General features: G+C 38.6%; 3 protein-coding genes across 4 annotated transcripts in view; 1 reads left to right on the forward strand and 2 right to left on the reverse strand.

The window, feature by feature from the left end:
- Nucleotides 1–573, reverse strand: part of ALG5 (ALG5, dolichyl-phosphate beta-glucosyltransferase) — a gene marked incomplete at its 5' end in the record, with an annotated part of 22,343 nt that extends 21,770 nt beyond the window's left edge. The window contains one exon of the mRNA XM_009888408.1: nt 559–573. Within this exon, the coding sequence (XP_009886710.1) occupies nt 559–573 (15 nt within the window). The remainder of the gene's footprint in view (nt 1–558) is intronic.
- An 88-nt stretch (nt 574–661) lies between these two features.
- EXOSC8 (exosome component 8) lies at nt 662–12,206 on the forward strand. The gene is made up of 11 exons (XM_009888425.1): nt 662–672; nt 2,243–2,279; nt 3,411–3,474; nt 5,266–5,339; nt 5,914–5,959; nt 6,980–7,085; nt 7,174–7,219; nt 7,477–7,573; nt 8,573–8,693; nt 11,413–11,519; nt 11,992–12,206. The coding sequence occupies exons 1-11, from the start codon at nt 662–664 to the stop codon at nt 12,105–12,107; spliced, it is 825 nt and encodes a 274-aa protein (XP_009886727.1). The 3' UTR covers nt 12,108–12,206.
- SUPT20H (suppressor of Ty 20 homolog (S. cerevisiae)) overlaps nt 12,133–23,955 on the reverse strand; it is a 37,910-nt gene continuing 26,087 nt past the window's right edge. Inside the window, exons 17-22 of one of the 2 annotated variants that reach the window (XM_009888410.1) lie at nt 23,761–23,922; nt 21,694–21,763; nt 20,468–20,622; nt 17,984–18,039; nt 14,250–14,355; nt 12,133–12,696 (exon numbers count right to left, since the gene is read on the reverse strand). In XM_009888410.1, the coding sequence (XP_009886712.1) occupies nt 12,590–12,696; nt 14,250–14,355; nt 17,984–18,039; nt 20,468–20,622; nt 21,694–21,763; nt 23,761–23,922 (656 nt within the window). In that variant the 3' untranslated portion in view covers nt 12,133–12,589. Of the gene's footprint in view, nt 12,697–14,249; nt 14,356–17,983; nt 18,040–20,467; nt 20,623–21,693; nt 22,007–23,760; nt 23,923–23,955 lie in introns of both variants that reach the window. The other variant, XM_009888409.1, reaches the window with a different exon arrangement.

Consider the following 23,955-nt stretch of genomic DNA (forward strand, 5'->3'; position numbering starts at 1 on the left):
GGGCCCGGCCGGGGGGGGAGGGCTCCGGTGTGTTCTCTTTAACCGTTATCATTTTCCTTACGGTGCTGTTTTCCGCTGCCCTGAGATCTGCCGCTTTGGGGCATCCCGGTGCGGGAAAGGTGTGGGCGCAGTCCAGGGGGCAGCTGCCAGGGTGTTGAGGGGGCCGGAGCCCCGCAAGCTGCGAGGAGGGGCCGAGCGAGATGGGTTTGTTCGGGCTTAAAAAGGTACAACCAAGAGCAGAGGTCAGGGAGGCCTTGGGGTACCTAATGAGCAGGACTGGGGAGGTGATCGTCCCCCTGTATTCAGCACTGGTGAGGCCCCACCTCGAGTACTGTGTTTTGGGCCCCTCGCTACAAAGAAGACAGTGAAGTGCTGGAGCGTGTCCAGAGAAGGGCAACTAAGCTGGTGACAGGTCTGGAGAACAAGTCTTATGAGGAGCAGCTGAGGGAATGGGGGTTGTTTAGCCTGGAGTAGGCTGAGGGGAGACCTTATCGCTCTCTACAGCTACCTGAAAGGAGGTTGTAGTGAGGTGGGGGTCGGTCTCTTCTCCATAGTAACAAGCAATAGGACAAGAAGAAGTGGCCTCAAGTTACTCCAGGGTAGGTTTAGATTGGATATTAGGAAAAACTTCTTCACAGAAAGGGTTGTTAAACATTGGAATATGCTGCCCAGGCAAGTGGTGGAGTCGCCATCCCTGGAGGTATTTAAAAGGCTGGTTGACATGGTGTTAAGAGTCATGGTTCAGTGGTGGTTCTGGCAATGTTAGGTTGATGGTTGGTCTTGATGATCTTGAAGGTTCCTTCCAACCTAGACAATTCTAAAATTATATAATAGGGTGTGGAGAAGACAGAAGAGAGAGACCATGGATGCAGGTTGAAACATGATTCTGAATAAATCCTGGAGGTGGGGAGTCACAGTGAAGGGTGGTCAGCCGGGGAGGTTGTGGTGTAACTATCCTCAGAGACAGTCAGTGCAGTTGGACAAGGTCCTGAGTGATCTGTCTGCTCTGTGTGGACCTGGTTTGGGTGAGGGGTTGGACCTAACACACTCCAGAGGCCCTGTGAGCCTGAAGTGTCCCATGGTTCCTGGGACATTGGAAGTAGAGGAGGGTAGCCTTCTCTGCCGAAGGGAAGAGGTACAGGCAGAACGAGTGTAGTGAAGCAATACAAGGAGCTTAAAACAATAGGGAATTCAGTGGCTTCCCATTTATAATTGCTCCTTTTAGAATAATGGAATGGTTTGGGTTGAAAGGGACCTTCCAATATAACCTAGTCCAACTCCCCCTGCCATGGGCAGGGACGTCTTTTGCTTGATCAGGTCGCACAGAGCCCTGTCCAGCCTGCCCTGCAACACTTCCAATGGTATCCATAGCTTCCCTGGGCAACCTGTTCCAGTGTCCTTCCTTCCTCCAGATTTACAGCTTAAATCAAGATTTAGCAAGTGCTCTTATATGAGTTGGAAGAGAAGAGGCCACATATGGGGAACCAACAGGGGTTAATTCATGCTTGCTGTCATGAATTGTGATGCCTCTATATGTTAGTTTGCATTTAGGAAAGATTGCCTTTTGCAGTTATCCTTTTTTTCTTTCCCCCCCAAAAATGCTTATTGTAACAAAACTGAGGCTTTGTTCAAATACTAATGACACTTTTATGAGGTTTTTTTACTTTAATATTCTCTGCTTAAAATACTAATACACAAATGTTAGTAGTATATAATTAATAATAAACATTAATTATTTCTCAACTGAAGCACTGCATGAAGCATATTTCTTAATTTTATATTCTTAAAGATTCTAAGAAAAAGTAACATTTCAAGACTGCAAAATTGTTTTAAACCATTTTGTACATCTGAATGCAGCCCCTGAACTAATAGATATTTCAGACACTAATAAAATTACCCTTTCTGCATTTCTTCAGAAACATTCTACATGCCTGTCTCAATAAACATTCCTTTTGAATTAAAACTGATACTAAAGATTGAGGTGAACGCTAGCAGTTTTTGTTAGGTGTGTGTGCAGGCAGGTTCCTTGTAAGGAAGAAGCATTTTGGAAGTGAACATAGAAAAACATCTTTTTCTTAAATCAGTTTAGAGTTTCCTCATCTATCTATAACCATATTGCTAAGCAGCTGTGCTGGTCATCCTGATTCTCAAATTATTTGTTGTTGTAGGTCTGCTTATGTTTTTTGCTATCTCTTAGCTGCTTGGGAGCCTGGATGTGAACTTCTATTTCTATTTGTTTTAGAACAGTGGAACCATTGGAATATTACAGAAGATTTTTGGTGAGTAAAACACGATATACATGTATAAATTTCTTGTAATTAATTTTTTTCTTGCTTCTGCTTTTCTAATTTGTCTGTGTGGAAAGCTGAAACTATAAGGGAAAAACAAAAAACTCACTGAGCAGGGGAAAAGTGGTCATGCTCTTCAGAACGTGTTTTTCTATCTGTCTGTGGCATTGATGCTGCAGGAGGTTGTGTCCCAGTTCAACTTGATGGGTCAATAAAGGCTTCTGTTGGCCTCGAAAGGAATGCGAGTTAAATTTGACCAAGGTGGTGATGCAGGTTTGTGTCTAGTACAAAATTATGTGAGAACAGACTTTCAGATGCTACTAAATATAAATAATAGAGAATATTGCTGCTAACCATGCTCACTGTAACTGTGATGGACAACCGCTGACTTCGTGGTATATTAAATTAGTCTATCCATTACTAAGGTACTATCGACTTAGCAGTGGGTCCAGTATTATTACAGTCAGTTTTAGTTCTCATAACTGAACCAAAAGTATTTGCTTTTGAGAAGCTTGAAATTGTGATGAGTACTAATTCACATCTAACGTGATGGTGAATTGGTACAATTTCTAACATAAGGTTCAGGTGTTGTACAGCTTCTGACTGACAGTATTTGAATGTTGGGTGGTTTTTTTTTTGAGGGGGTGGGTGCTGTGTTTATTTCTTATTTTTTCCATGTTCTTTAGTTCACTCTACCGTTAATTTTAAGAGCTCCACTAGGTGGGGATGGGGGAGGGGAATTGCTTACACGATCTAAACAATGCAGGCAGGTAGAAACTCTCATTTTAAGGTATCAGTAAGTATTCATTCTTGGATGATATTCTGAATCTAGCCTGTATTACTTACTCTTGAGACAACTGATGTATTGTTATATTTATTTTCTAAATAAATTACAATAAATTAAAAATACAGGGTTTTTTTGTGGGCCTACAACCACAAACTACATATCATTTAATGAAAAACTGGCTAGAATGTGATTGAGTTTTCCGCAGCATTTTTGTAGCTGCATATTTCTGCTAAAAAGAAGAGAATAATATTTTATATGAACTCCCATGGCATAAATGTTAGTGTGTTATTTAATAAAATATGTTTTCTAATTGGAACTTTGCAATTTTTGTTTAGAAAGAGAACTGTCGACCCGATGGAAGGGAGTTGGGTGAATTCCGGGCAACTACTGTCAACATAGGCAAGTGCTTAATTGGAATAATAATAATGGGGGAGGTATTATTAATCTCAGATTATAATAGTGACCTTAATGACTTGCTAATCAGTTTTCTTGGTTCTTACATTTTAAAACAAGAAAGAGGAAGGATTTTTATTTCTAGTTTCAACAAGCATTAAAGAGAATGAATGGTGCAGTAATATATTTGAGCATTGTTATCCAGTTCTGCTCCTGGACTGGTATGCACAGCACAATTTAGGTGGTCATGGAAGTTTATCTCTTTCTGAGATCAGCAGCATATGTTATAGGTGCTGAAGGCAGTGTGTAGGCATATCCTGACCAGCGCAAAAAAAAAAAAAAAGCCTCTTATGCATTGAAAGAGGCAGTGACTCCTGACTTCTGCTTTGTTCTAAGCTTGATGAGCAAGTGTCTCAAGCAGAGGCAACATACCTCTTATGCATTGCGCAGCAGCACCTTACCTGCCTTTCTTACACCTCGTAATTTCTAGAATTAAAATACTGGTTAGCCTACCAGCGTGGAATAGTTGCTGATTACTGCTTAAACTTGACCTTGCAGGTCTCTTCCATTAGGTCTTGGCGGTAAGTCAGCCAGACTATGGGTTTACAGTAACCATCTATGATTTCTGGTTTAAAAAATTATGACAGGGATCAATACTGGGTCCAATCCTGTTCCACATCTTCATTAATGATCTGGATGATGGGGCAAAGTGTACCCTCAGCAAGTTTGCAGACAACACCAAACTGGGAGGAGTGGCTGATAATGCCAAAGGGTTGTCCTGCTCTCGAGAGGGGCCTCAACAGGCTGGAAAAATGAGCCAACAGGAACCTCATCAAATTCAACAAAGAGAAGCATGAAGTCTTGCACCTGGGGAGGAACAACCGTGGACACCAATATATGCTGTGAGCCACCCAGCTGGAAAGCAGCTTGAGAGAAAAGGACCAGGGAGTCCTGGTGGACACAAGGTTGAACATGAGCCAGCAATGTGCTCTTGTTGCAAAGGCGGCCAATGTTATCCTGGGATGCATTAGGCAAAGCATTGCCAGCAGGTTGAGGGAGGTGATCCTTCTTGTTTATTCAGTACTGGTGAGGCCACACGTGGAGTGCTGTGTCCAGCGCAGGGCTCCCCAGTACAAGAGAGACGTAGGCATACTAGAGAGAGTTCAACAAAGGGCCATGAAGATGATGGGACTGGAGCATCTCTCCTATGAGGAAAGGCTGAGAGACCTGGGACTGTTCAGTCTAGAGAAGAGAAGCCTGAGGGGGGATCTTATCCATGTATATAAATACCTTAAGGGAGGGTGTAAAGAAGACAGAGCCAGGCTTTATTCAGTGGTGCCCAGTGACAGGACACGAGGCAGTGGGCACAAACTGAAACACAGGAGGTTGCCTGTGAACTTGAGGAAACACATTTTACTGTGAGGGTGACCAAGCACTGGCACAGGTTGCCCAGAGAAGTTGTGGAGTCTCCATCCTTCGAGGTATTCAAAAGCTGTCTGGAGACGGTCCTGAGCAGCTGGCTCTAGGTGGCCCGGCTCGAGCAAGGGAGTGGGACCAGATGACCTATTTCCAGTGGTCCCTTGCAGCCTCAACCATTCTGCGTGATTCTGTGTGATTGACTGTTTAATAGAGATATTTAATAGAGAAATTCTCTGCCCACCCTGGATTCATCGAGACTTGGCTTATCCCGTGTTTAGTATAAAATGATGGAAAGTAAACACTTTGTGAAGGTGTTTGTTACGTAAGGCCCTTTGAATGGAAAAATAGATTTTACTGAACAGCACTTTCTCTCTTCAGGTTCAATTACAACTGCAGATGGTTCTGCCCTGGTGAAGTTAGGAAATACTACGGTGATTTGTGGAGTTAAAGCGGTATGGTTGGTTTTTATTTTAATTGAGCTGTTAGCTGAACTTGTACATTCATGTTTAGAATGAATGAATCCCTGGCAGAATTACAATAATATGCCAGTCAGACACAATAACAGTCTTTCACCTGAGTTACTTTCAGACATGAAAGATAATGTATAATTTAATTTGTTTATCCTACCTGTATAGTCTGAGAACATGTATTTTTGTGGTGTGTATTGTGTATGGGGAAAGATATATACAAAAATAAAGTTTTTGTTATTTCTAGATAAAAGCTCTATAATTGAAGAGTTACTAATTATTGATCAATAAGTGCATTGGTCGTTAGTTGGCTGGACTATTAAGTGCCTTGTAGCCTCAACTTTACTGCTGGCCTGTCAAGAACTGTGAGACAAATCACTTCATGTCCCTGTGTTGAGTTTTCCCATAGGAAAAATAACAGAGAAGGACTGATTAAAAATGGCTCTTGTAAATCTCATTGTAATGATAACTGGCAAGAAAATGACCATTCGTATATGGAACAGCTGGAAAATCTTTTTGTACAAAAGTCAACTCTTCATTTTTGTCTTTTTTTCTCTAGGAACTTGCTGCACCTGCAGTAGATTCTTCTAATAAGGGATATATTGGTAAGTTTTTCAGTGGGGATCTTACTCAGATCTTGTATTGCTTCAGCTAAAAGGCTGTAATGATGGGACAGGTTGAGTGTGTTGTGAAGTCTTCTTAAAAGAATGAATTTGGGTAAAATTGTATTACTTTCCTTAAAATCAGTTTCCAAATTGACATATAGGCAGTGGTGCTTCAGAAACTTCAGAATTCCTCCTGCTCTGCTTGTTACTTTTCCACGTAAAGCTACATTCTTACTGCTGATGTCAGGCCAGGCTGAAAACAAACCTGCAGCAGGGGGAAGTATGTATGTTAAGAGGGGAAAGGCAGTTCATCTATAAATTTTGTGCAAAGGCATGTTAACTTTTGAAGTCCCAGTAGGCTAAAAGGTGAACTCTTAAAACCAGTGAAATAAACTGTTTATTTTTTGGAGAACTGTTGAAGTCCCAGGGGTACATCCTCACTCCTGTTTGGAGTTTCTTTTGAAATAAAATAATTCTGTGGAGCTGAGAGCTTAGACTAAATCCCCTTTTTATAAGGCATCTCCAAAATACGTTGTTTTCAATGAACTTGATTATACTTTTTTTTTTTTCCCCACAAATGTTTATGCATGTTTTTGCGTCAAGTCTAAAGCATCAGGTTTTAATGGTTGATGAAAAGCAGATAGCATACCAGTAAAGTCAGGCAGTGAGATGAAAATGCTGTTGTTTCTTGATCTATTTAAGAATGCTTAAAGAAGAGTTCACGTGGGGTCAGGATATTCATAGCAGGATTACAAACAGAAAATGGTAGTTAGGAGTATGTGCTTCTCCATGGAATGTATAGTTTCTGAGTACAGAGCACTACAAGTTCTTTGATACAAACTCATGCGTGACTTTATTTTTGAGGGGAGAACTAGGAAGGTTTGACTGAAAAAATTCTTTGTCTTGCCTTTCATTTGAAGTACATAAAATAGTATTAAGAGTGTGTATTGTGTTATTTCTGTTTTTGAGATCCCATTGCCTGCTTTCTTTAGTTTATGACTAACGATTCTTGCTGCTTAGTTCCAAATGTAGAACTGCCATCCCTCTGTTCAACGAAGTTTCGCTCTGGGCCACCTGGTGAAGAGGCTCAAGCAGCAAGCCAGTTCATTGCAGATGTGATTGAAAAGTAAGAATCACTTTAATGCATTTAAAACACAAACAACTCTGCAAGGCAATTTTCTGTTTCCTGGTTTACTCTCTGATTTTATTTTTAGTTCACAGATAATAGCGAAAGAAGATCTATGTATTGCCAACGGCAAGGTAAGTTGTATCTCAAAATGAAGATGGACATACTAACAAGGTCACAGTGTTGAGACGTTAAAGAAGGTATTTGGGGTTATAGGTAGTTTTTGTTGTTGGTTTTGCTTTTTAGTCTTCATAGCTTGGTTTATCTGGTTGTAAAAATCATGTGATAGAAGTAAATATCTTTGTTCATGTGTCCAGCATTTTCTTAGATATCGCACCATTTGCTTAGCTGCTGTAATATCTCACATGTGCAAACCTTTTTTTTTTGATAGCTTGCTTGGGTGTTATACTGTGATATCATATGTCTGGACTATGATGGAAACATTTTGGATGCCAGTGCCTTTGCTTTGTTAGCAGCATTAAAAAATGGTAAGTCTTCTCTAGAGCAAGAGATGCGCTCTTGTTAGTGTTGCTTGAAGTTTGTTAGTTTTGAATCGTGATGAATAGGTGACTGGTTCCCAGTTCCTTAAGACTGGTTTTATCCTGTCGGTTGAATGCTGCATTAATAAAACACAAATACAAAGTGGAAATGATGGTATGGATGCCATAGATATGTAACACCTGGGGAGTAGGATCTTTTTGTATGCGTTATTATTGCTCTCTTATCATACTAATATCTATTCTGCTGTGTCAGAGATCTGAATCTTTCAGCAGTGGTTATAAACAACTTTAATGTCTAGATCAGTGTTTTACCTTGTTAATGTATTTTGTGTAGGCAGAATAAGTTGTTGGGGGCTTTGCTTATTTGTCACAACAGACTATTCCTAGCTTAATGCATTGTAGTTTGAAAAACTGTTTTAATGCATGCAACATACGGATTGGTTATTCACAGGGTTATAAATGCATGTAGGAGACAGTATAAAGGGAAGCTTGCAGGAAGGCCTCCTTCTAACTGCCTTGCTTGCCTTTGAATCCCTATAGCTCCTTTGCTCTTGATTTTCTTGTCTCCAACATGGTATGGGTTGTCAGAGCAAAAGTTATCTTAAGATGAGATTGCACTGCTTTTTGTATGTCCAGTAGGCTTTTTGGGGAAAAAGTACTTTTTGTTAAATATGAAAGACTTTAAAGGTATTGTAATTGTATGGCATTTTGGAAGCAGAAAATGCTTCTGTGTAAGGAAGAATGTTAGCTTGAGGAGAATACTTTTTCAAATGTGTAGTTCTAAGCTGCATGCTTTCATCGAATTCAAGAAGTTTTTTGTACAGCACGCCAGTTGTGTAAGCCAGAACTCTATTCTGATCTGTTTTCAGTGGCTTACCAATATGGTAAAAGAACAGCTTAAATATTTCAGTAGTCTAGGGCATCTCTGGGTCTACTTAAACCAGAAATGCTTAATATTATACCATTGTCATTGTTTCATCTCTTCAGTACAGTTGCCATCAGTTACTATAAATGAAGAAACTGGTCTACCAGACGTTAATTTAAAGCAGAAGAATCCTTTGATTATCAGAAAGCATCCGGTTGCCACATCCTTTGCTATATTTGACGAGTAAGTTCGTAACTGTTTTGTACTTATGAAAACAACTGTGTATGTAAAGGAAGAGAAAGACAGAGGATGCCACCAGTGATGTTCCTGCCCTTCTTATGCACTTGTGCTAGTTGAGAGTGTGCGGTCGCAGGCAGTGCTGTTTCACGTGATCTTAAGTCCGTGGCCTCTCTTGTTGAACTGAGCTGTAGTTCTGTGATATGAATGAGTGTGCAGAACAAAACAAAGTCTGTCCAACTTCTTCCTGTGACTTAAAGCAGAACTTGTTCCCAACTTAAAAGATACGTGTAAAATTACAGGAATAGGTATTGTTTTATGTTTTTCCAGGATCTTTGAGATGAAAGAATGTTACCAGTGTAATTAATGTTTTAGAAGCCTATGTAAATAACTGATACAGAAGATGGTAGTTTTTGAACAGCTTATACCTAGGATTTAGTCAACAGGGGAATTAAGAAGTAATGGTCCAGTTAGAACTGTAGAACCTCTGAATAACTGAAAACATAATTACCCGAGATATGTATGGTCATACCTGAGTATGACCATCACTCTTAAGTCATTGTTGATGTAGGTAAAGAATCTGACTACGAGAATTCAAAATAATCACATCTGATAACTTCATTCCTCACCTGGAATTGTTTACTGGGCTCTTCATTAGTCCAAGTATGTTAAGTACGTGTTCTGCTGCTGTTTATAGGAAATGCCATTATTTCTGGTGGTATCCATTTGAAAAGTAGAAGATGACAACTGAGCTGATGCTCACTGTGCTATGAATCTGCTGTAAGATTAGGTATATTTAGAGATGTCAGGAGTTTATGGCACATTAATCTGTATTCGCAGAAATGATTAACAGGCTCTTTCATTCAAATACGAGATGGGGTCAGAGGAGCGCTAAACTCAAATGTTGACCAAGTGATTACCAAAATGAATCAAAGCAGAAAGTTATCAGTACTTGAGAGTGCTTCTGTTAATTGCTTTAATACCAGTTCTTGTGGGTCTGCAGTTTGATGTAGACTGAAGGTGACAGTTTGGACAGCATGATAGGCAGATAATTGTCAGTAGGATATTATTTGCTCCCAAATCACACGTACTTACCAATAGACAAACAAGTTGCCTTTGGAAGAAAGCTTTCAGTGACAGTCTGTTGGGCTTTGTTCCCTTCACTGAAACCAACTGTTTAATCAAACAAGTTACTGAAGTCTCTCTTTACCTCCTGAAACTAAATATTGAGGGAGTGTGTGCCTGTGTGTGCCTATGTTGGGTGGTTTGGATTTTTTTTTAAATTCTGGTTTATTAGTTTTTCCACAGCTGTTGACAGAACCCTCTAAATAATATGCTTTACATGCTCTGGCTTCCAGAGACATTTTTATTGTGTGTAAAAGCTGTCCTCGAATAAATAAAACTTCTGGGTTGCTGAACAGCGTGGCCATGGGTCAGGAACGCTGGTGCAGAGCGCTGTGCAGCCCCACAGCTGGCTCCTCTGGAGTCAACCTGTTTGTAAATGATAAGTCTGATGTGTCGAACTCTCGGTGCGTGCCAGGTCCCTGTGTCACGCAAAGGGCCGATGCTGCACAGGGCACGTGGGTAGAATTAATAAAGCAGTATTTTTAAGTAGCGTGGCTGTGGACTGATGTTTTCATTACACTATTGCTGTTAAATGGCAAGTTTTAAATTACCCAGAAAACTGTTAATTATGCATTGCATATGAGTTAAAATTGAAAAATTCTGTTACCCTTCCATGTATGTTGTGTAATCAGCTCCTGTAGCCGTGCTACTGCCTTCCCCACCGCAAACGTGTCACAGACATCAGTTAACATAAGTGTACTGCAGCTGCTCAGTTGAGCTTGATTACATCAATACTAAATTTTAGTTTAACAGTGTAAACTGAGACTTCATGAAAACTTCAGCTAAAGCCTTTCCTGTCATACCTACACTTCAGCCAAATGTTTGTAATGCTAGTGATTTTTATTATTATTATTATTTTTAAGAAACTAAGGCTGAACAGTGGTTGTTCAGCTTTTTTTAAGTTCAAGTTTTTCTTGTTGAGCAAAGTGGACTTATAGTTTAGATCCTCTTTTTTTCTTTTTGCATTGGTTTGCTCTATTTTTAACTTAGTAAATGGTTAAAAAATAACAGTATTTCATCTCTTTTAATGATCTGCATCATGTGATGTACGGCAGCTTATTTTGGCTGCCTTAAGGAACCCATTAAATCCATTTTTGATCTGTTCCCAGTCTGAGTGGTGTTAAGAATTCTCTGATAAGAAACTGAGAACTACTTTGGTGAATTTACCATTGGAAATGAGTTTTGCCTTAAGGTCTAGCAGAGATTAGCGCAGCCTACACCTAAACCCAATGCCACTGTCTTTGCATAACTATGAAGTAAGTGACTACATGTTGCAAATGGCAGTTTAACGGCATTTTCCTGCAATACAGGGGCGTCGCAAATCTAGGAAACTTAGGCATAAAATGTATTTTCAACAGCGAGTATTTTAACAGACGCATGCACTTGAATATGTGGAATCTCCCTCTTCATATTTTGGTAATTTTTTTTTTTTCCTCGTTTTAAATTGGTGCATTTTGGTAAGAAAACAGGTAAGCCTGAGCACTAAATCCACCTACAAGTATTTTGTAAGACTACAGTAAAAATTAATGTTAGGTGTACTTTGCAATAACATTATGGAGCAACAGACACTAACTTGTCTATGTATGTTTTCTTTCACGAGCACATTACTCATTGTTGATCCAACTGCTGAAGAAGAAGACTTAGCAACTGGAACAGTAACTGTTGTAACTGATGATGAAGGCAGACTGTGTTCTGTCCATAAACCAGGTACTTCAAAGTCTATGATACAGGAAACTATGGAGATGATAAATCTTTTCTTGACCTAGATGTTATGTACCTGCTTTTCTTTGTAAAATGTGTGTGCTTTATGGTAACAGGCTGTCTGCTAGAGTACTTATTACGTGAGTTGCTTTTGAAATTCATTTTGAAAAAGGTGGCACGACTGAGGTTGTAGGTCCCCCTGATCATTGTAGGTCCCTTCCAGCTGAAATAGTCTATTCTATTCCAAGTTCAAAAAGAAGTCACAGCTTGACCTACATACAGCAAAGGACAGATCTTGAGCACCTCTCCTGTTGTTTCTGTTTGTTTCTGTTTTCTTTGCCTGAGGCTAGAGTTGGGGAAGCTGTATGCTCCCCAGGTGAAAGTTGTTGGTCATGAGAATTACTTAATACTCTCATTTGGAAAACATATTTAGAGATGCGTATACATAGAAAATCAAATTGTTCTCTTTAATTTTTAGGTGGAAGTCCTCTTACAGGAGCCAAGCTTCAGGACTGTGTCACCAGAGCAATTACAAGGCACAAAGAAGTAAAGAAGCTGATTGACAAAGTAATAAAAAGTATAAAGCCCAAGTGAACAAAAGGAGAGATCTTTTAAGAAATGGATTTGTAAAAATTGTATTTGTTACAGTGTTCACAAACCTTTTATACTAAATAAACAAATACCAATACTACATTTACAAAGTTCTTTTTTTTTTTTTTCTAAAATGTTTTTCATCCTTATACTATGTACAATGCTGCTGAGTGGTAAAAAATACAAGATAAAACGTTCTGTTAAAAAATTAAGTGACTTAAGGAAATCAGCCCCTAGCTCCTTTATAGATGAAATCTCTTAAGTTCTGTAGGGCTGACTTCCAAAACCAGTTCATTTATTTCAGTGTAGCGTCAAAAGTTCATTTTCCCACCAGTAATGTAAAACACTGATTTATTTTTAAGCTTTCTCCTCTTTAATCTGAAAGAAAAAAAAAATCCCCTCTGAATCAGTTTTTTATTTGGCAGGGGGCAGGGAGGGGGAACGAGTCTCAGGATTTTGGAGGGGCCGGTGTGCCTCTTTTCCTTTTACTTTTTGAGTGGCTGCCTGTATGCTGTTGATGATGCAGGTGAGCTGCCTGTGCTGCTGCTGCTGCTGCCGCCATAGCCATTTGATGCTGCAAGAATCGCAACTGCTGCCGTGAAGGAGAAGGGGGGAGAAAAAGCTTGTTAGTGTTGACTATAAAGCTAGGTTTTACGCCAGGAAGAATGAGGGGAAGGTGTGTGGGGGGAAAATGAAAATGAAAAAATAAAATAAACGAGGAAGCACCAGGTTGACAAAAGGAATACACCATGTACTGGGGCAATGAGTACAGTCAAGCAGCACCAGTGGCACAGAAGCCTGCTGAGGGCATATCTGATGTTTTACACATATACTTGGACAGCTTTGTTTCTTTGCCCCTTTCTCTCCATTGCAGTAACTGCAGTAACTCAGCAACTTCAGTGAACGTTTGGGTTACATCGTACATTTTTAACACAATACCTTTTCAGTGTATGCATTGTATGTGCTTTCTGTATGTATGACAGAGAGGAGACTGTGTGCTAAAAAAATACTAAAATATTTTCGTAAAGCATCTGAATGACAGAACACTAAAGGAGTGCTTTGCCAGAGCTGTTGCTTCCATGTGCTGACTGTAGCAGTGCTACATTTGAACTTACAGGTGTTTACATTCACGCTGGTTTGAAATCTACTGGCACCTGGCAGAGCTTATTTAGGTATGTGCCACAAGCAGTCCTTGAATGTTAGCAAATCAGGAAGGTGGATGGCTTAAATGAATAAAAATAAATTCAGTGCTCCAAGCTGAAAGAACCACAGATTTCGAATCTTTCATGATACAGTTTGCCAAAATTCAGTGGTTTGGGGTTTTTTTATTATTATTTGTGAGACCATAAAGACAATTTAAGAAAAAAAGAAAAGTCAAAGGGGCGAAATTTTTGTTTTTGGAGCTGAGAATTGTATTTTTTAAATCGTATTTATTTATTTATTTTTAAACACAGTCAGAGTGAAGTTGCTGGATTACTTGTATCTGTTGCTGCTGCTGCTGCAAGGCTTGTTGCTGTTGCTGTTGTAAGGCAGAAGAGAGCTGGAGTCTCTGCTGAGGAAGGCTTTGCCCAGGTCTGTTCGCGGCAGAGCCAAGCTGAGACAACACTAAGAAAGGAGAAGGGGAAAGCAGGCAGGTCAAAGAGGGCAGGTGGAATTTGTTGGGGTTGGGCAAGGAAGACATAGGAATAGAGTGTAACAGAAAAGGGGGATCAGTAGAATTAGTTCCAGAGTCAAATTTGAAACAGTGCAGAATAAAGTATACATGATATACATACTCTGTTAGTTAGAACATAATTAGATTATGAAGTGCTTGTGGATACACAAAGAGGTTTCTAGTACTGGATGTTAAGCACACAGTTAAAGAAACATTCCTCAATGAAGTTTGGCATGGAAGTTCCTTGTATTTTCTTTTTTGTATCAAGTGTGACTTATTTTCATGTGATATTATCAATTTACTAAACTGCCAAACAAAGCAGAAGAGTGCATGCTTTGAAAGTCCAGTATTTCTCGTACAATGTATAATTCACGTGCTGATAGTAAATTGTTCTGAGCTAACATAAGACTTCTTTACAACCAAACTTCATTTCAGTGTGACTTTATCAAGATACACACTTAACTACAAAAGGAGGCTCAGCAAGCACATACCTGTGGCTTGAGGTTGCATAAAATTCCCTACTCCAGTCAGGTTAATTACAGCAGCTTGTTGGGCAGATAATGCCTGATCTTGATTGGATGAACCTTGGTCAGACCCCTAGCAAAAATGAAAAGCTTGATCCTTATTACCAAACGTCGGCATCAACGAATAAGTAAATAAAGCCAGTGTGAAGGCATACTTTTGAAGTGCCATTTAAAAACATTTGATTCTACATCTTCCATTGTGCGTAGATACAGGCTATAATGTAGTCATCATTAAAGTAGAACGAACAGATGTCGAATGCCCCAAAATAGCTCTGTTTATGGCAGAAATGGTATTATGCCTGTTACCCAGCAGAAGTCCCATGTCGTTGTCAACTTCCCTGCAGTCAGCAGAGACTACAGTTTATGGTTGCAATCTTAGGACATTTCCTGTCCCAGCCCCAAAGTCTTCAGGTGATACCTGAAAGCATCCATGTGCAAAGGTCCTAATCAATCAAAATGTGAAAAGTCTGAAACTTACATTCACATGTTCATATTGTGCCCCACACTCCCTACCTAATGTCATAAAAAATACAAACCCTGCTTTTAAAATTTTATTTCCAGAACAGAGTAGTTCTTACAGTAATCACTCAAATTGAATTAGTGCAGTCTGATCTAGTGTCTACTGAAGTCAAAGGGTACTGAATTATGACCTTTTCCAGAACTTAAATTATGCATTGATTCATAAAGTGAGGAAATAAAATATTATATATGCAATTCAAGCAAACTGTACAGCTTATCAGTCAGAAGAAAAAAAGAAAAGCTTCTGAGCCCGTGAATTTCCAGGAGTAGCAATGCTTCTTTAGAATAACCATATGAAATAATGCCACTAAGATCTAGGTAAACTTGATTGAAAAATTGCACATTAAGAAGACATCAGGATCTCAATGGAGACGACTAAGACAGACTTACAAAGTCATAGAACCAACAACCCCTAAGTGTAAGACGAGGATGTATACATTCTGTTGCCAGCATGGAAAATTGTTGGTCTTTTTGGGCTTAAGTTTTTTCCACCAAGCACTTGGATTACAGCACTGTGCACACATACGTCCCTGGCCTTACTAAAAGCTGAGGAATCTGCTATTCATAATAGCTCATTTTAGCTAATGACCCTAGTCTTACTCCACAGTGTGTGGTAAGAGAGAAGTTCCTTAAGGCAAGTTAGGTAATGCAGAGAGATTGATTTCCTCCAGAAGAACTTTCTGCTGCAAGAAGGACTAGATTTAACATCAGCCTTTTTGTAAACGCCCTTAAAGGTCAATGTCTAGAAAAGAAAACCCAACAGCATGAGCTTTCTCAAATTATTTTTAGTAATTCAACTAGTAACTGACATTTGGATTCTGAGAATAAATCTGCAAGTCTCCCATTAAACTGTCCCACATTCCAGAACAAGGTCTGTGACACAGGAGACTATACACCATAAAAACATTTTAAAGAGGTATCTTATTTATGCACAGTCTACAGTAGCACAAGCAAAATTATTATGACAAACTTGAGTATCCAGTAGAGACTATTTGGTAAACATAAGTCTTGGATGTCCGGGGAGACAAAAGATAAAGAACACAAAAGCAGAGCAGCTAGTTTTCTCAAATTGCTGCATTAGTGCTGCTAAGATTTTTAGGCACAGGCAGAACAAACCACCCATCAAAATTTGTCATTTTGAGAACACACAGATTGGTCTCTATCAAGACTTCTTCAGTGATTAAAGCCTTTAACACTAATTACAGGCAGCAGCAGAGCTAGTGTCTTAAGATTACAGCTTTCAGGCCAACTGGTGACAAGAGAACAATTCTGTCAGCCAACTCACAGCAGCGCAAGTAAGAAGTTTTAGTTACTCCAGTAATCCTGATTGTGTTTCTTTCCTTTGTTCATCTGATGTATCTGCTAGTTATAAAGACAACACTGAGCTGATTTTACACCACTCGTACATGGGCTGGCTCTCTTCACACTAGAGTAAGGCAATGCTGAGCCAGATGTTTTGCTACAACTCTTCTACACAGGATATAAATAAAAAAAAAAAAAGTATAACCCAGCTCCAGCCACGGCAACAAAGCCACTGCACTCTTTGCAGTTTGAGGTTTTGGAGGAACGCTTTCCTCCCCCTCTACTTCAGATCTGTTGTGTAAAGGCTCATTTACTTGTGGAGATGGGAGAGAATAGGAGAAACTGGTTCATCCGTGCACCCCAGATGAGGGCTGTTAGCAGACGCCTGCTCTCCCTCTTGCTGAGGGCTGCAGAGATTGCTGCTGTGGAAAAAACTGTGACAGCTGCTGCTGCTGTTGCTGGAGTGGGTTAAAAATAAGTGAACCATCTGTTCAAGATTAAAACCAAAAGGCATAATTCAGTCAAGCTCCTGAGTTTCCCACTGTCCTAGGATGAACATGACATGGACAATGATGTAGCCCTTGGAGGTTTGTTTTTGGGGTTGCCTTTTTTTTTTTTAAAAAAAAAAACAACCCAAACCTTTAAAATTAATCACTTTACAATTGCTGTTGTTTGTGAAAAAGCTCAGAAAACAAACCTGAATTAAATTATAGCGAGATATTTCCACAGGAAAATACATTTTTATTATTCTAATTAAAATAGTAGAGACTGTACTGATAGTGGAAATGAAGAGGCTAGTCTTCAAAAGCACTGTATATTACTTTCACTTTCAGAATATTCCACTGAATTTTAATAGATGCTTCCAATCAACAAGCTGCAAGGACTGATAAAAAAAAAGTGTTTAAAGTGAAACAGTCTTGATTCCTCTCCCTTATCCCAGCTTTAATTGCACCGATTTCAGCCAAATTATTCTTGACTTCCACAAGCGGCAGGGGTAGCTTGAAAGGATGTGTTTCAACACGGAATCAGATAAATACAAGCATTAAATCTTATAGAAGAGCTCTACTCTGGCAGAACTGCCTCCTGTGCCTGCCCTTTTCCATGTTTCTGGAGTGTGTACAGGAGTGGGAAGAGGAAGTAGCAGAGCTACAGCTCATCTTTTACTGGTATTAATTTTTGTAGCATGGTGCAACATTCATGGAACACTGAAGCTGCACGTCTGCACCTAAAACTTGCAGCTCACTTCAAGATCCAGGAACTACACCCGGTTCCGCAAACATTCCCTGCGCAGCTTTTAAATGGAGCTCTAACATAATAAGCAACTTTTGCTCATGTGTGTATTTGTACGTATGCTTAGCAGAAAGAAAACGTTTACAGACCTTCTAAACTCTCTATCTTACATGAACTTCTATTTCCATTACCAGAAGCTCTTTAAAGCTATTACTGCACCTACCTGTACACGTTCAGCTCAGCTTGGCCTTGTATGTGTAACCCCTGAGTGATACTACGGTACTGTTTTGTACTTTTAAAATAGAAATAACTTCAGTTTAAAGAATGATTTGCAATAAAAGCTTAGGCAAATTCTGAAAGTAGAAGATTGTAATTTAGGATTAATCTCTTGAATTCAAATGTCAGCATTTTTAGATTGTTACTGAGAACTAGCTGCTTTGTTGTGAGCTAAGAATATAATTTCGACCTGGTATCTTTCTGGAAGTAGCTTTTTCTCTTGTTCTAAGTGTTTTAAATAAGCAATTTAAATTTGCAGTACATGTTTTGTCTCATCAACTGGCTTCAAAGATCTGTCGGGGCAATGCAGTAAGCAGCACTAAACACGTCTCTAAGATATTATCATTATTATTGTGTCCAAGTATATCAATTACCTGTAGCAGATTTAAGGGCCGAAGATTTGATGCATTTTTCAAACCAAAGGGGCTGCCTGTTAAAGAAAACATCTTTTTATTAGTAGGAAGTCTTTACTTAATTATATATGTGTATTGCAATTAATACACCTTTCCACTGGGATCATTTCTAACCATTTGGTAGTTTGGTAGTTTAAACTGGCAAGTTCAAACTTAATACAATGCTGCATTTTCCATCATGTTGATAAGTTCACAATTATTCAGATTCAAAGTTAGAGCTGACTAAATGAAAGAAAACTGTATCGCTACTAAACACTGTACCCTGTAACCTATAACCTCATAATGCATTTACACAAAGGTGAATGCAGAGAATATCACAGCAGTTATTCTTCAGTGATTCTTCTTCTGGCTTTAAAAAGTTTTACTGTTTGTACAGTAAACCCAGAAATGTCCAAGGGCCCAATGAAGTAACAGGCTCTCAATTTCTCAGTCATTAACAGAAAACAATCCCACCCAAAATCTTAGCAACAGCCCACCCCTGAGGGCTTCTGGCAAGACGCATCTGACTTGTAGAGCTTTTGGCATTGTTACACATGGCACTCTTTAAAGCTACACTAAAAAAAAAAAAAAAAAAAAGATGTATATGTATTAAACTATGAGTTGGGTATAGAACTGATACAAACGCTCCAGTAAAACAGCGGCTGTCAAACAGAATCCCCCAGAGGTCTGCCACGGAACTAGCTCAGCTCACTACTCCCATCTGTTATGTGGCAAACAGCATAGCATGTAAAAATCCATGACGCTAAACTGGTAAAGATTGCTAGTGCTCAAAAGGACAGAATTAGAATTACAAGTGATCATAGGGAACTGAAGAAAGGGTCCAAAAATCAGTAACATTGAATTAAAAAAAGACAAATGAACAAGTACAAAATTGTGAGTAACTAGCTTTGTGTCTATACAGCAAGAAAGGACGTGAGAAGTTACAGCAAGTCACAAACATATCCAAATCATCCATATCACAAACTATAGAACACACAAAAGAAAAGAACCTGTTCACACAATTTACATTTATAAAACTCACTGTCACAAGACGCCGTAGGTGCCAAAAATATACATAGGTTCAAAAATCAATTAGATAAATCCACAGACTAGAAGTTTAGCAGAGGATATTAAGCACAAAGGTCCACGTGGATAGTCTTCAGCTGAGAAAGTCTCAAAGCTGTAGATTGCCAGAAGAGGTACAGTTGTATACAGGGGATGTTTCACTTCACGCTTTTGCCTCATCTTAAACTCTCTCCTAAGAATCCTCTAATGGCGACTGTCAGAGACAGAATACAAACTGGACAGATTTTTGGCCTAGACCAGTAAAGCCATTCTTTCGTTAACGTAACGCTGTTGTGAAAAATACAAATAAAAAATAGGCAGACCTCATTTGAGGAAATGTTAACAGGAATGTTGTGAAAGAGATGAGATGCATTTATTCTGCTGTGCTCCACTGTGGTAAATCAGCCAAGCTCAGGCTTGTGTCCAGTTTTGGTTATCACATTTTAAGAAGGATGTAAGCAAATTGGACAGTCTAGAAGAGAGTGACAGGATTATGAAAGGTTTGAAAAATACGACCTATCAGAAAGAGAAGACAAATGTGGGACATGACACCATGTTTGATACTTAGAAGGTAAAGAGAAAGGGTGAACAACTACTTTCCATGTCTGCAAGGAACAGGAGAAAAAAATAATTCAATTCACAATTTAGGAGATGAACTGCAACTAGAGGGAAACATTTTGTACGGATAATGAATTACTCTGAACAGCTACTTGAGGGGAGACTGGAATATTTTTTAGTGAAGGTATTTAAGCCAGTTTAGATAAGCATTGGTTCAGTACAGTTTAGACAAATTTGTCTCTGCCTCAGTGTAAGGGATGGATACCTTGAAGTCTCTTCTATACTTCTGATTCTGTAATCACACATTAGGGTTTTTTCAGTCTTTATTATTTTTTTCATAAAAAATAAATTAAGAATTTAAATGCTACTTTAATGAATATTGAGGCATACAGATTTATACAGTCATATTTGAGATTTATATACTCATATTTGAAGCCAATAAGCAACTAATTAATTGTCCTACTAGAATACCACACTACCAGTGATAGAATAAAATGATTTAAAAAGTGATGCCTCTTTCTAAGTTCAGTCATGCCTTTTTTTTGGCAGTCATCATTATCAACGTTGCATTTGAATCTGGGAGTTTCTCCCAAACTTCCTACTCAGTATACCAAATAATCCAGATTTAGAGTATGTTTCCCCAGTCTAGCTCCTCAAAATCAATTTCAAACAATCACAAACATAGCCTGCACTTTGAATGCCAAAATACGTATGTTGTTCCCAAGCTCCAGCCATCAAATACACAATCTAGTCACACAATGGCTACCTTCGTTCACTGTTTTCACAGTATGTTCTCACACTCTCCCTATCTGAAGGGTGGCTTTTCAACTTATTCACACTAACCTGCTTGAGAGGCAGACTGCATTGCAGCGGGCAGCGCACTTGGTACCAGACCTCCTGATGGTAAAATGCCACTCAGATTTATACCTGCAGGGGCTATGGCACCAGTGTTGCACCCCAACATAGGGTTTGAACCACTCATCAGTGTCTGTGCTCCACTGTAGAAGAGGAAAGACAACACATCAAACCCAAGTGGTATAAGCAAATTTGAGTAACCAAATTTTTGCCCTCTGTCTCATGGCAAAGAAATCAAGTGTTTCCTATAAATGGGATTATGGATAAAGCATACAGACAGCGTAAAAAATCGTTATGCCTAGAGTACAACAAATATGAAAATCCATATTCTCAGTATATACGATTCTTTTTTTCTATGGAAAATAAAACACAAGTGGTTCTTTTATTCTAGCAATACTGACAGCTCAATCGTTTTCAAAATGGATGTACTATCATAACAAAAAGTTAAGGAACAGGGTCTGTGTTTTCTTTTTGCGCTATGTAAAAAAAGATCTCTCTAACTGATCATCAGTGATCAACTGCTGAACAACTTGGATGAGTAATTTAAGTGTCCGATACTTGTGTCTTACACTGACCATCTTATATTGATCACAGAATTTCATTTAATCGAAAAAGCAGTTCGTGTTATACCACACAACCTATTCTTGACAGCAGCATTTATTATTTTTTTAAACCACAAAATGAGTTTTAAGGATCAAAGAACGTTTAACCTCAATGTTTGGTTAAATTATTAGAAAACCAATTTGTTATTTTCTTGTATTTTAGATGCAACCTTTCATTCATTGGCACTTTAATATCAAATCTCTTTCCATTTTTCATTTAGAGTGGTCTGCATATGATATTCCACTTCCTCTCTGATTAATAAAAAAAGTTTTCAAACTTAAAGAGCAAAACCTTGGAAACCACTTAAATTGAGGTTAAGCCTTATGAAATTCAACTGTACGCATCCCAAAAGCCGAAAGTATAGCTTTCTTAATAGACCTTTTCAATATTCTGATAGTAGGTGCCTTAAATTTGAGAAATACAAATAGTTTATAGTGGCACTTCATTTTACAATTACAAAGTGAATGACCTTTTTGTATTGCAGATCCTGAAAAATATCTATCCTAACAGATGCTGGGCGGTCCTGTACCACACCCACCCTCCCCACCCCACTGCCCCAACAACCAACCCACCCAGAGCAAATTAAGAAACCCTCATAACAAAAAACTTACCACACAGAGCCCACTACATTGATGAAGTTAAGTCCCGCAGGGTTTGCCATGACCTGGGTGGAGGTTGTTCCTGTAGTAATGGATGTTACCATGGTGGAAAGAGGAATGGTCATTACAGGCAATGCCTGGCTCAGAGACATTTGCTGCTGAGCAAATGGGGTTAACAAAGTGGGTTGAGGGGTGAAGCCTGAATCTTGGGGAGTAGGGGTGGCAGAAGGGGTAATAGGAGTTGAGCTCTGAGCATCAGGAGGGTGTGGGGTCGATGAAGGGGTGTTGGTTGGAGTAGGAGTAGATGATTTAGGAGTTCCAGACCCTGCTCATTGAGAAAAATAAAAAGTGCTAGTTTGTTATAAAAGGCCAGTCCTTTTTGTATAATAAGGTTAATGGAATCTTATTTAGCACTGACAATTTGTTCCAGTTTTTAGACTCCAAGTGTTAATTTCTACACGACACGAGTGTTGCAGCACGCACTCATTGTTAAGGATGCAGTATAATCACACAGAAAACCCATTCTCCATGCTTAATTCCTAAAGCCATACAGACTTGTATCCTTCATTAAGTCCTTCCATGATTTATCGTACATTAAGTTGTAACTCCATTCAGAAATACTTAAGCCAAAATAAAACCATTTCTTAGTGACCATTTTAACCTAATTGATGTTTTTGTCCTAAAATGTTAAACACACAGTCTATATGCACTGGCCTGCACAATAGCCTTGTGTTAAAAACGTATCATGGAAAACAACAGATTCAACAAAGAACATACTCATTCAATTATCATGGGGTAGATTTAAATTTCATCAGATAGCTAAACTCTCATTTGCCAAATTTTGATCAAATATATTTTTTTAGTATTTAAGAACCAGAGGATAATACTGCATCTTTAAGAGTTACTGTGTAATTCCTTCTGCTTAAATGTAGCATGTATAGCTATATTTGTTGTGGATGCAGTAAGCACAGTTTATCAATAGAAAAACAAAACAAAAACCCCAAAAAGCTTGAGGTCTTTTTTTGTTTTTCTTTTTTTTTTTTAGCTTTCATGTCCTGCAGAAAGAAAGGAAATAAATGTGAATGTCCAGCTGCTGTGACCAGAGCATTAAAGTAACAACTGCATGCAGCAGATTTACACAATTCATAGCACTAACATAAAGAGTAACAATGTTAGAAGAAATCTTTTATAAGTTTTCTTTTTTTCTTTGTGCAAAACAAGAAGGCAGAAAAGTTACACCTCTTGAGCTATCCAGATTTTAAATTATTTAATGCAAAAAGTGTATTATAATACTGTGCAAGATACTGGAATGTGCAGTATACAATAATTAATAAAAAATCTGAAAAACTGCAGCTACGATTTCTCTTTGTACAAATCTGTCCATGAAATGGCTCAAGACGCATACATATTTAAAAAATGTTTATGATCTATAGCTATGATTACAATGATCCTGTCAGTGTTAATGAAAATACTTAAACTAGGATGTCACTTATTATTGAAATTTACATTTTAACACCTGAGAATATGGTGCTATCATCATCAGCATCACCACCACACTTGCAATCAGCAATGATTTGTAAAACAGTGTAGGAGTGTTTTAAAAAATCATCTTATCGTTTATTGTATCACCACCTTGGGACTGATCAGATTATATACATACACAGAGATACAACTGCACCAGCTCCTATAACATTTAAAAAACCAGATGCTTAAATTATGTAAAGGCAAACTGATCTAACATACTGTTTTTACACCGGAGGAAAAAAAAAAATCTACACTTTGGAATTTTATCTCATCACATCATCTACCAGCCTTTCATAAATGAGATCATACTAATTGCATAAAATGTATTAAAACGTATACACAGAGGGTGCATACATATATACAGAAAAAACGAACACAGTTACAATAAACATAAAATACATACAGTGAACAAGAGACCTGCCTAAAGCTGCACGACTTATACAATTTAGGGTACACTGTACACTTGTTTCATCATTCCACAGGATAAGAAGTTTATCTCAGGAAGCATTTATGCAAAAGCCTAAGATTTAATGGAGAATTTAGGTCGTGACTCACTTTGTGAAGAGCTCGCAGGAGACATGGCAGCTGGAGAGAGCATGCTAACTTGATTAAGATCCATAGATTGTTTCCGAGAAAGACCAGGAGGCTTAGAAGGAGGAGGAGGAGGAGTTGGGGATTTTAGATGGCCACTTGACTGTTGTGGACTAAAAATATTACCTGAAAAAGCATAATTAAAATACATTATTGTTC

Source organism: Charadrius vociferus, unplaced genomic scaffold (assembly GCF_000708025.1).
Source record: "Charadrius vociferus isolate BGI_N301 unplaced genomic scaffold, ASM70802v2 scaffold16, whole genome shotgun sequence".
NCBI classification, from domain to species: domain Eukaryota; kingdom Metazoa; phylum Chordata; class Aves; order Charadriiformes; family Charadriidae; genus Charadrius; species Charadrius vociferus.

Excerpts from the sequence above, each read along its gene's own strand:
- EXOSC8 (XM_009888425.1), top strand. Across the intron at positions 7,086-7,173 it reads ATTGCAGATGTGATTGAAAA|TTCACAGATAATAGCGAAAG; the intron begins GTAAGAATCACT and ends TTTTATTTTTAG. Across the intron at positions 7,220-7,476 it reads TATGTATTGCCAACGGCAAG|CTTGCTTGGGTGTTATACTG; the intron begins GTAAGTTGTATC and ends TTTTTTTGATAG.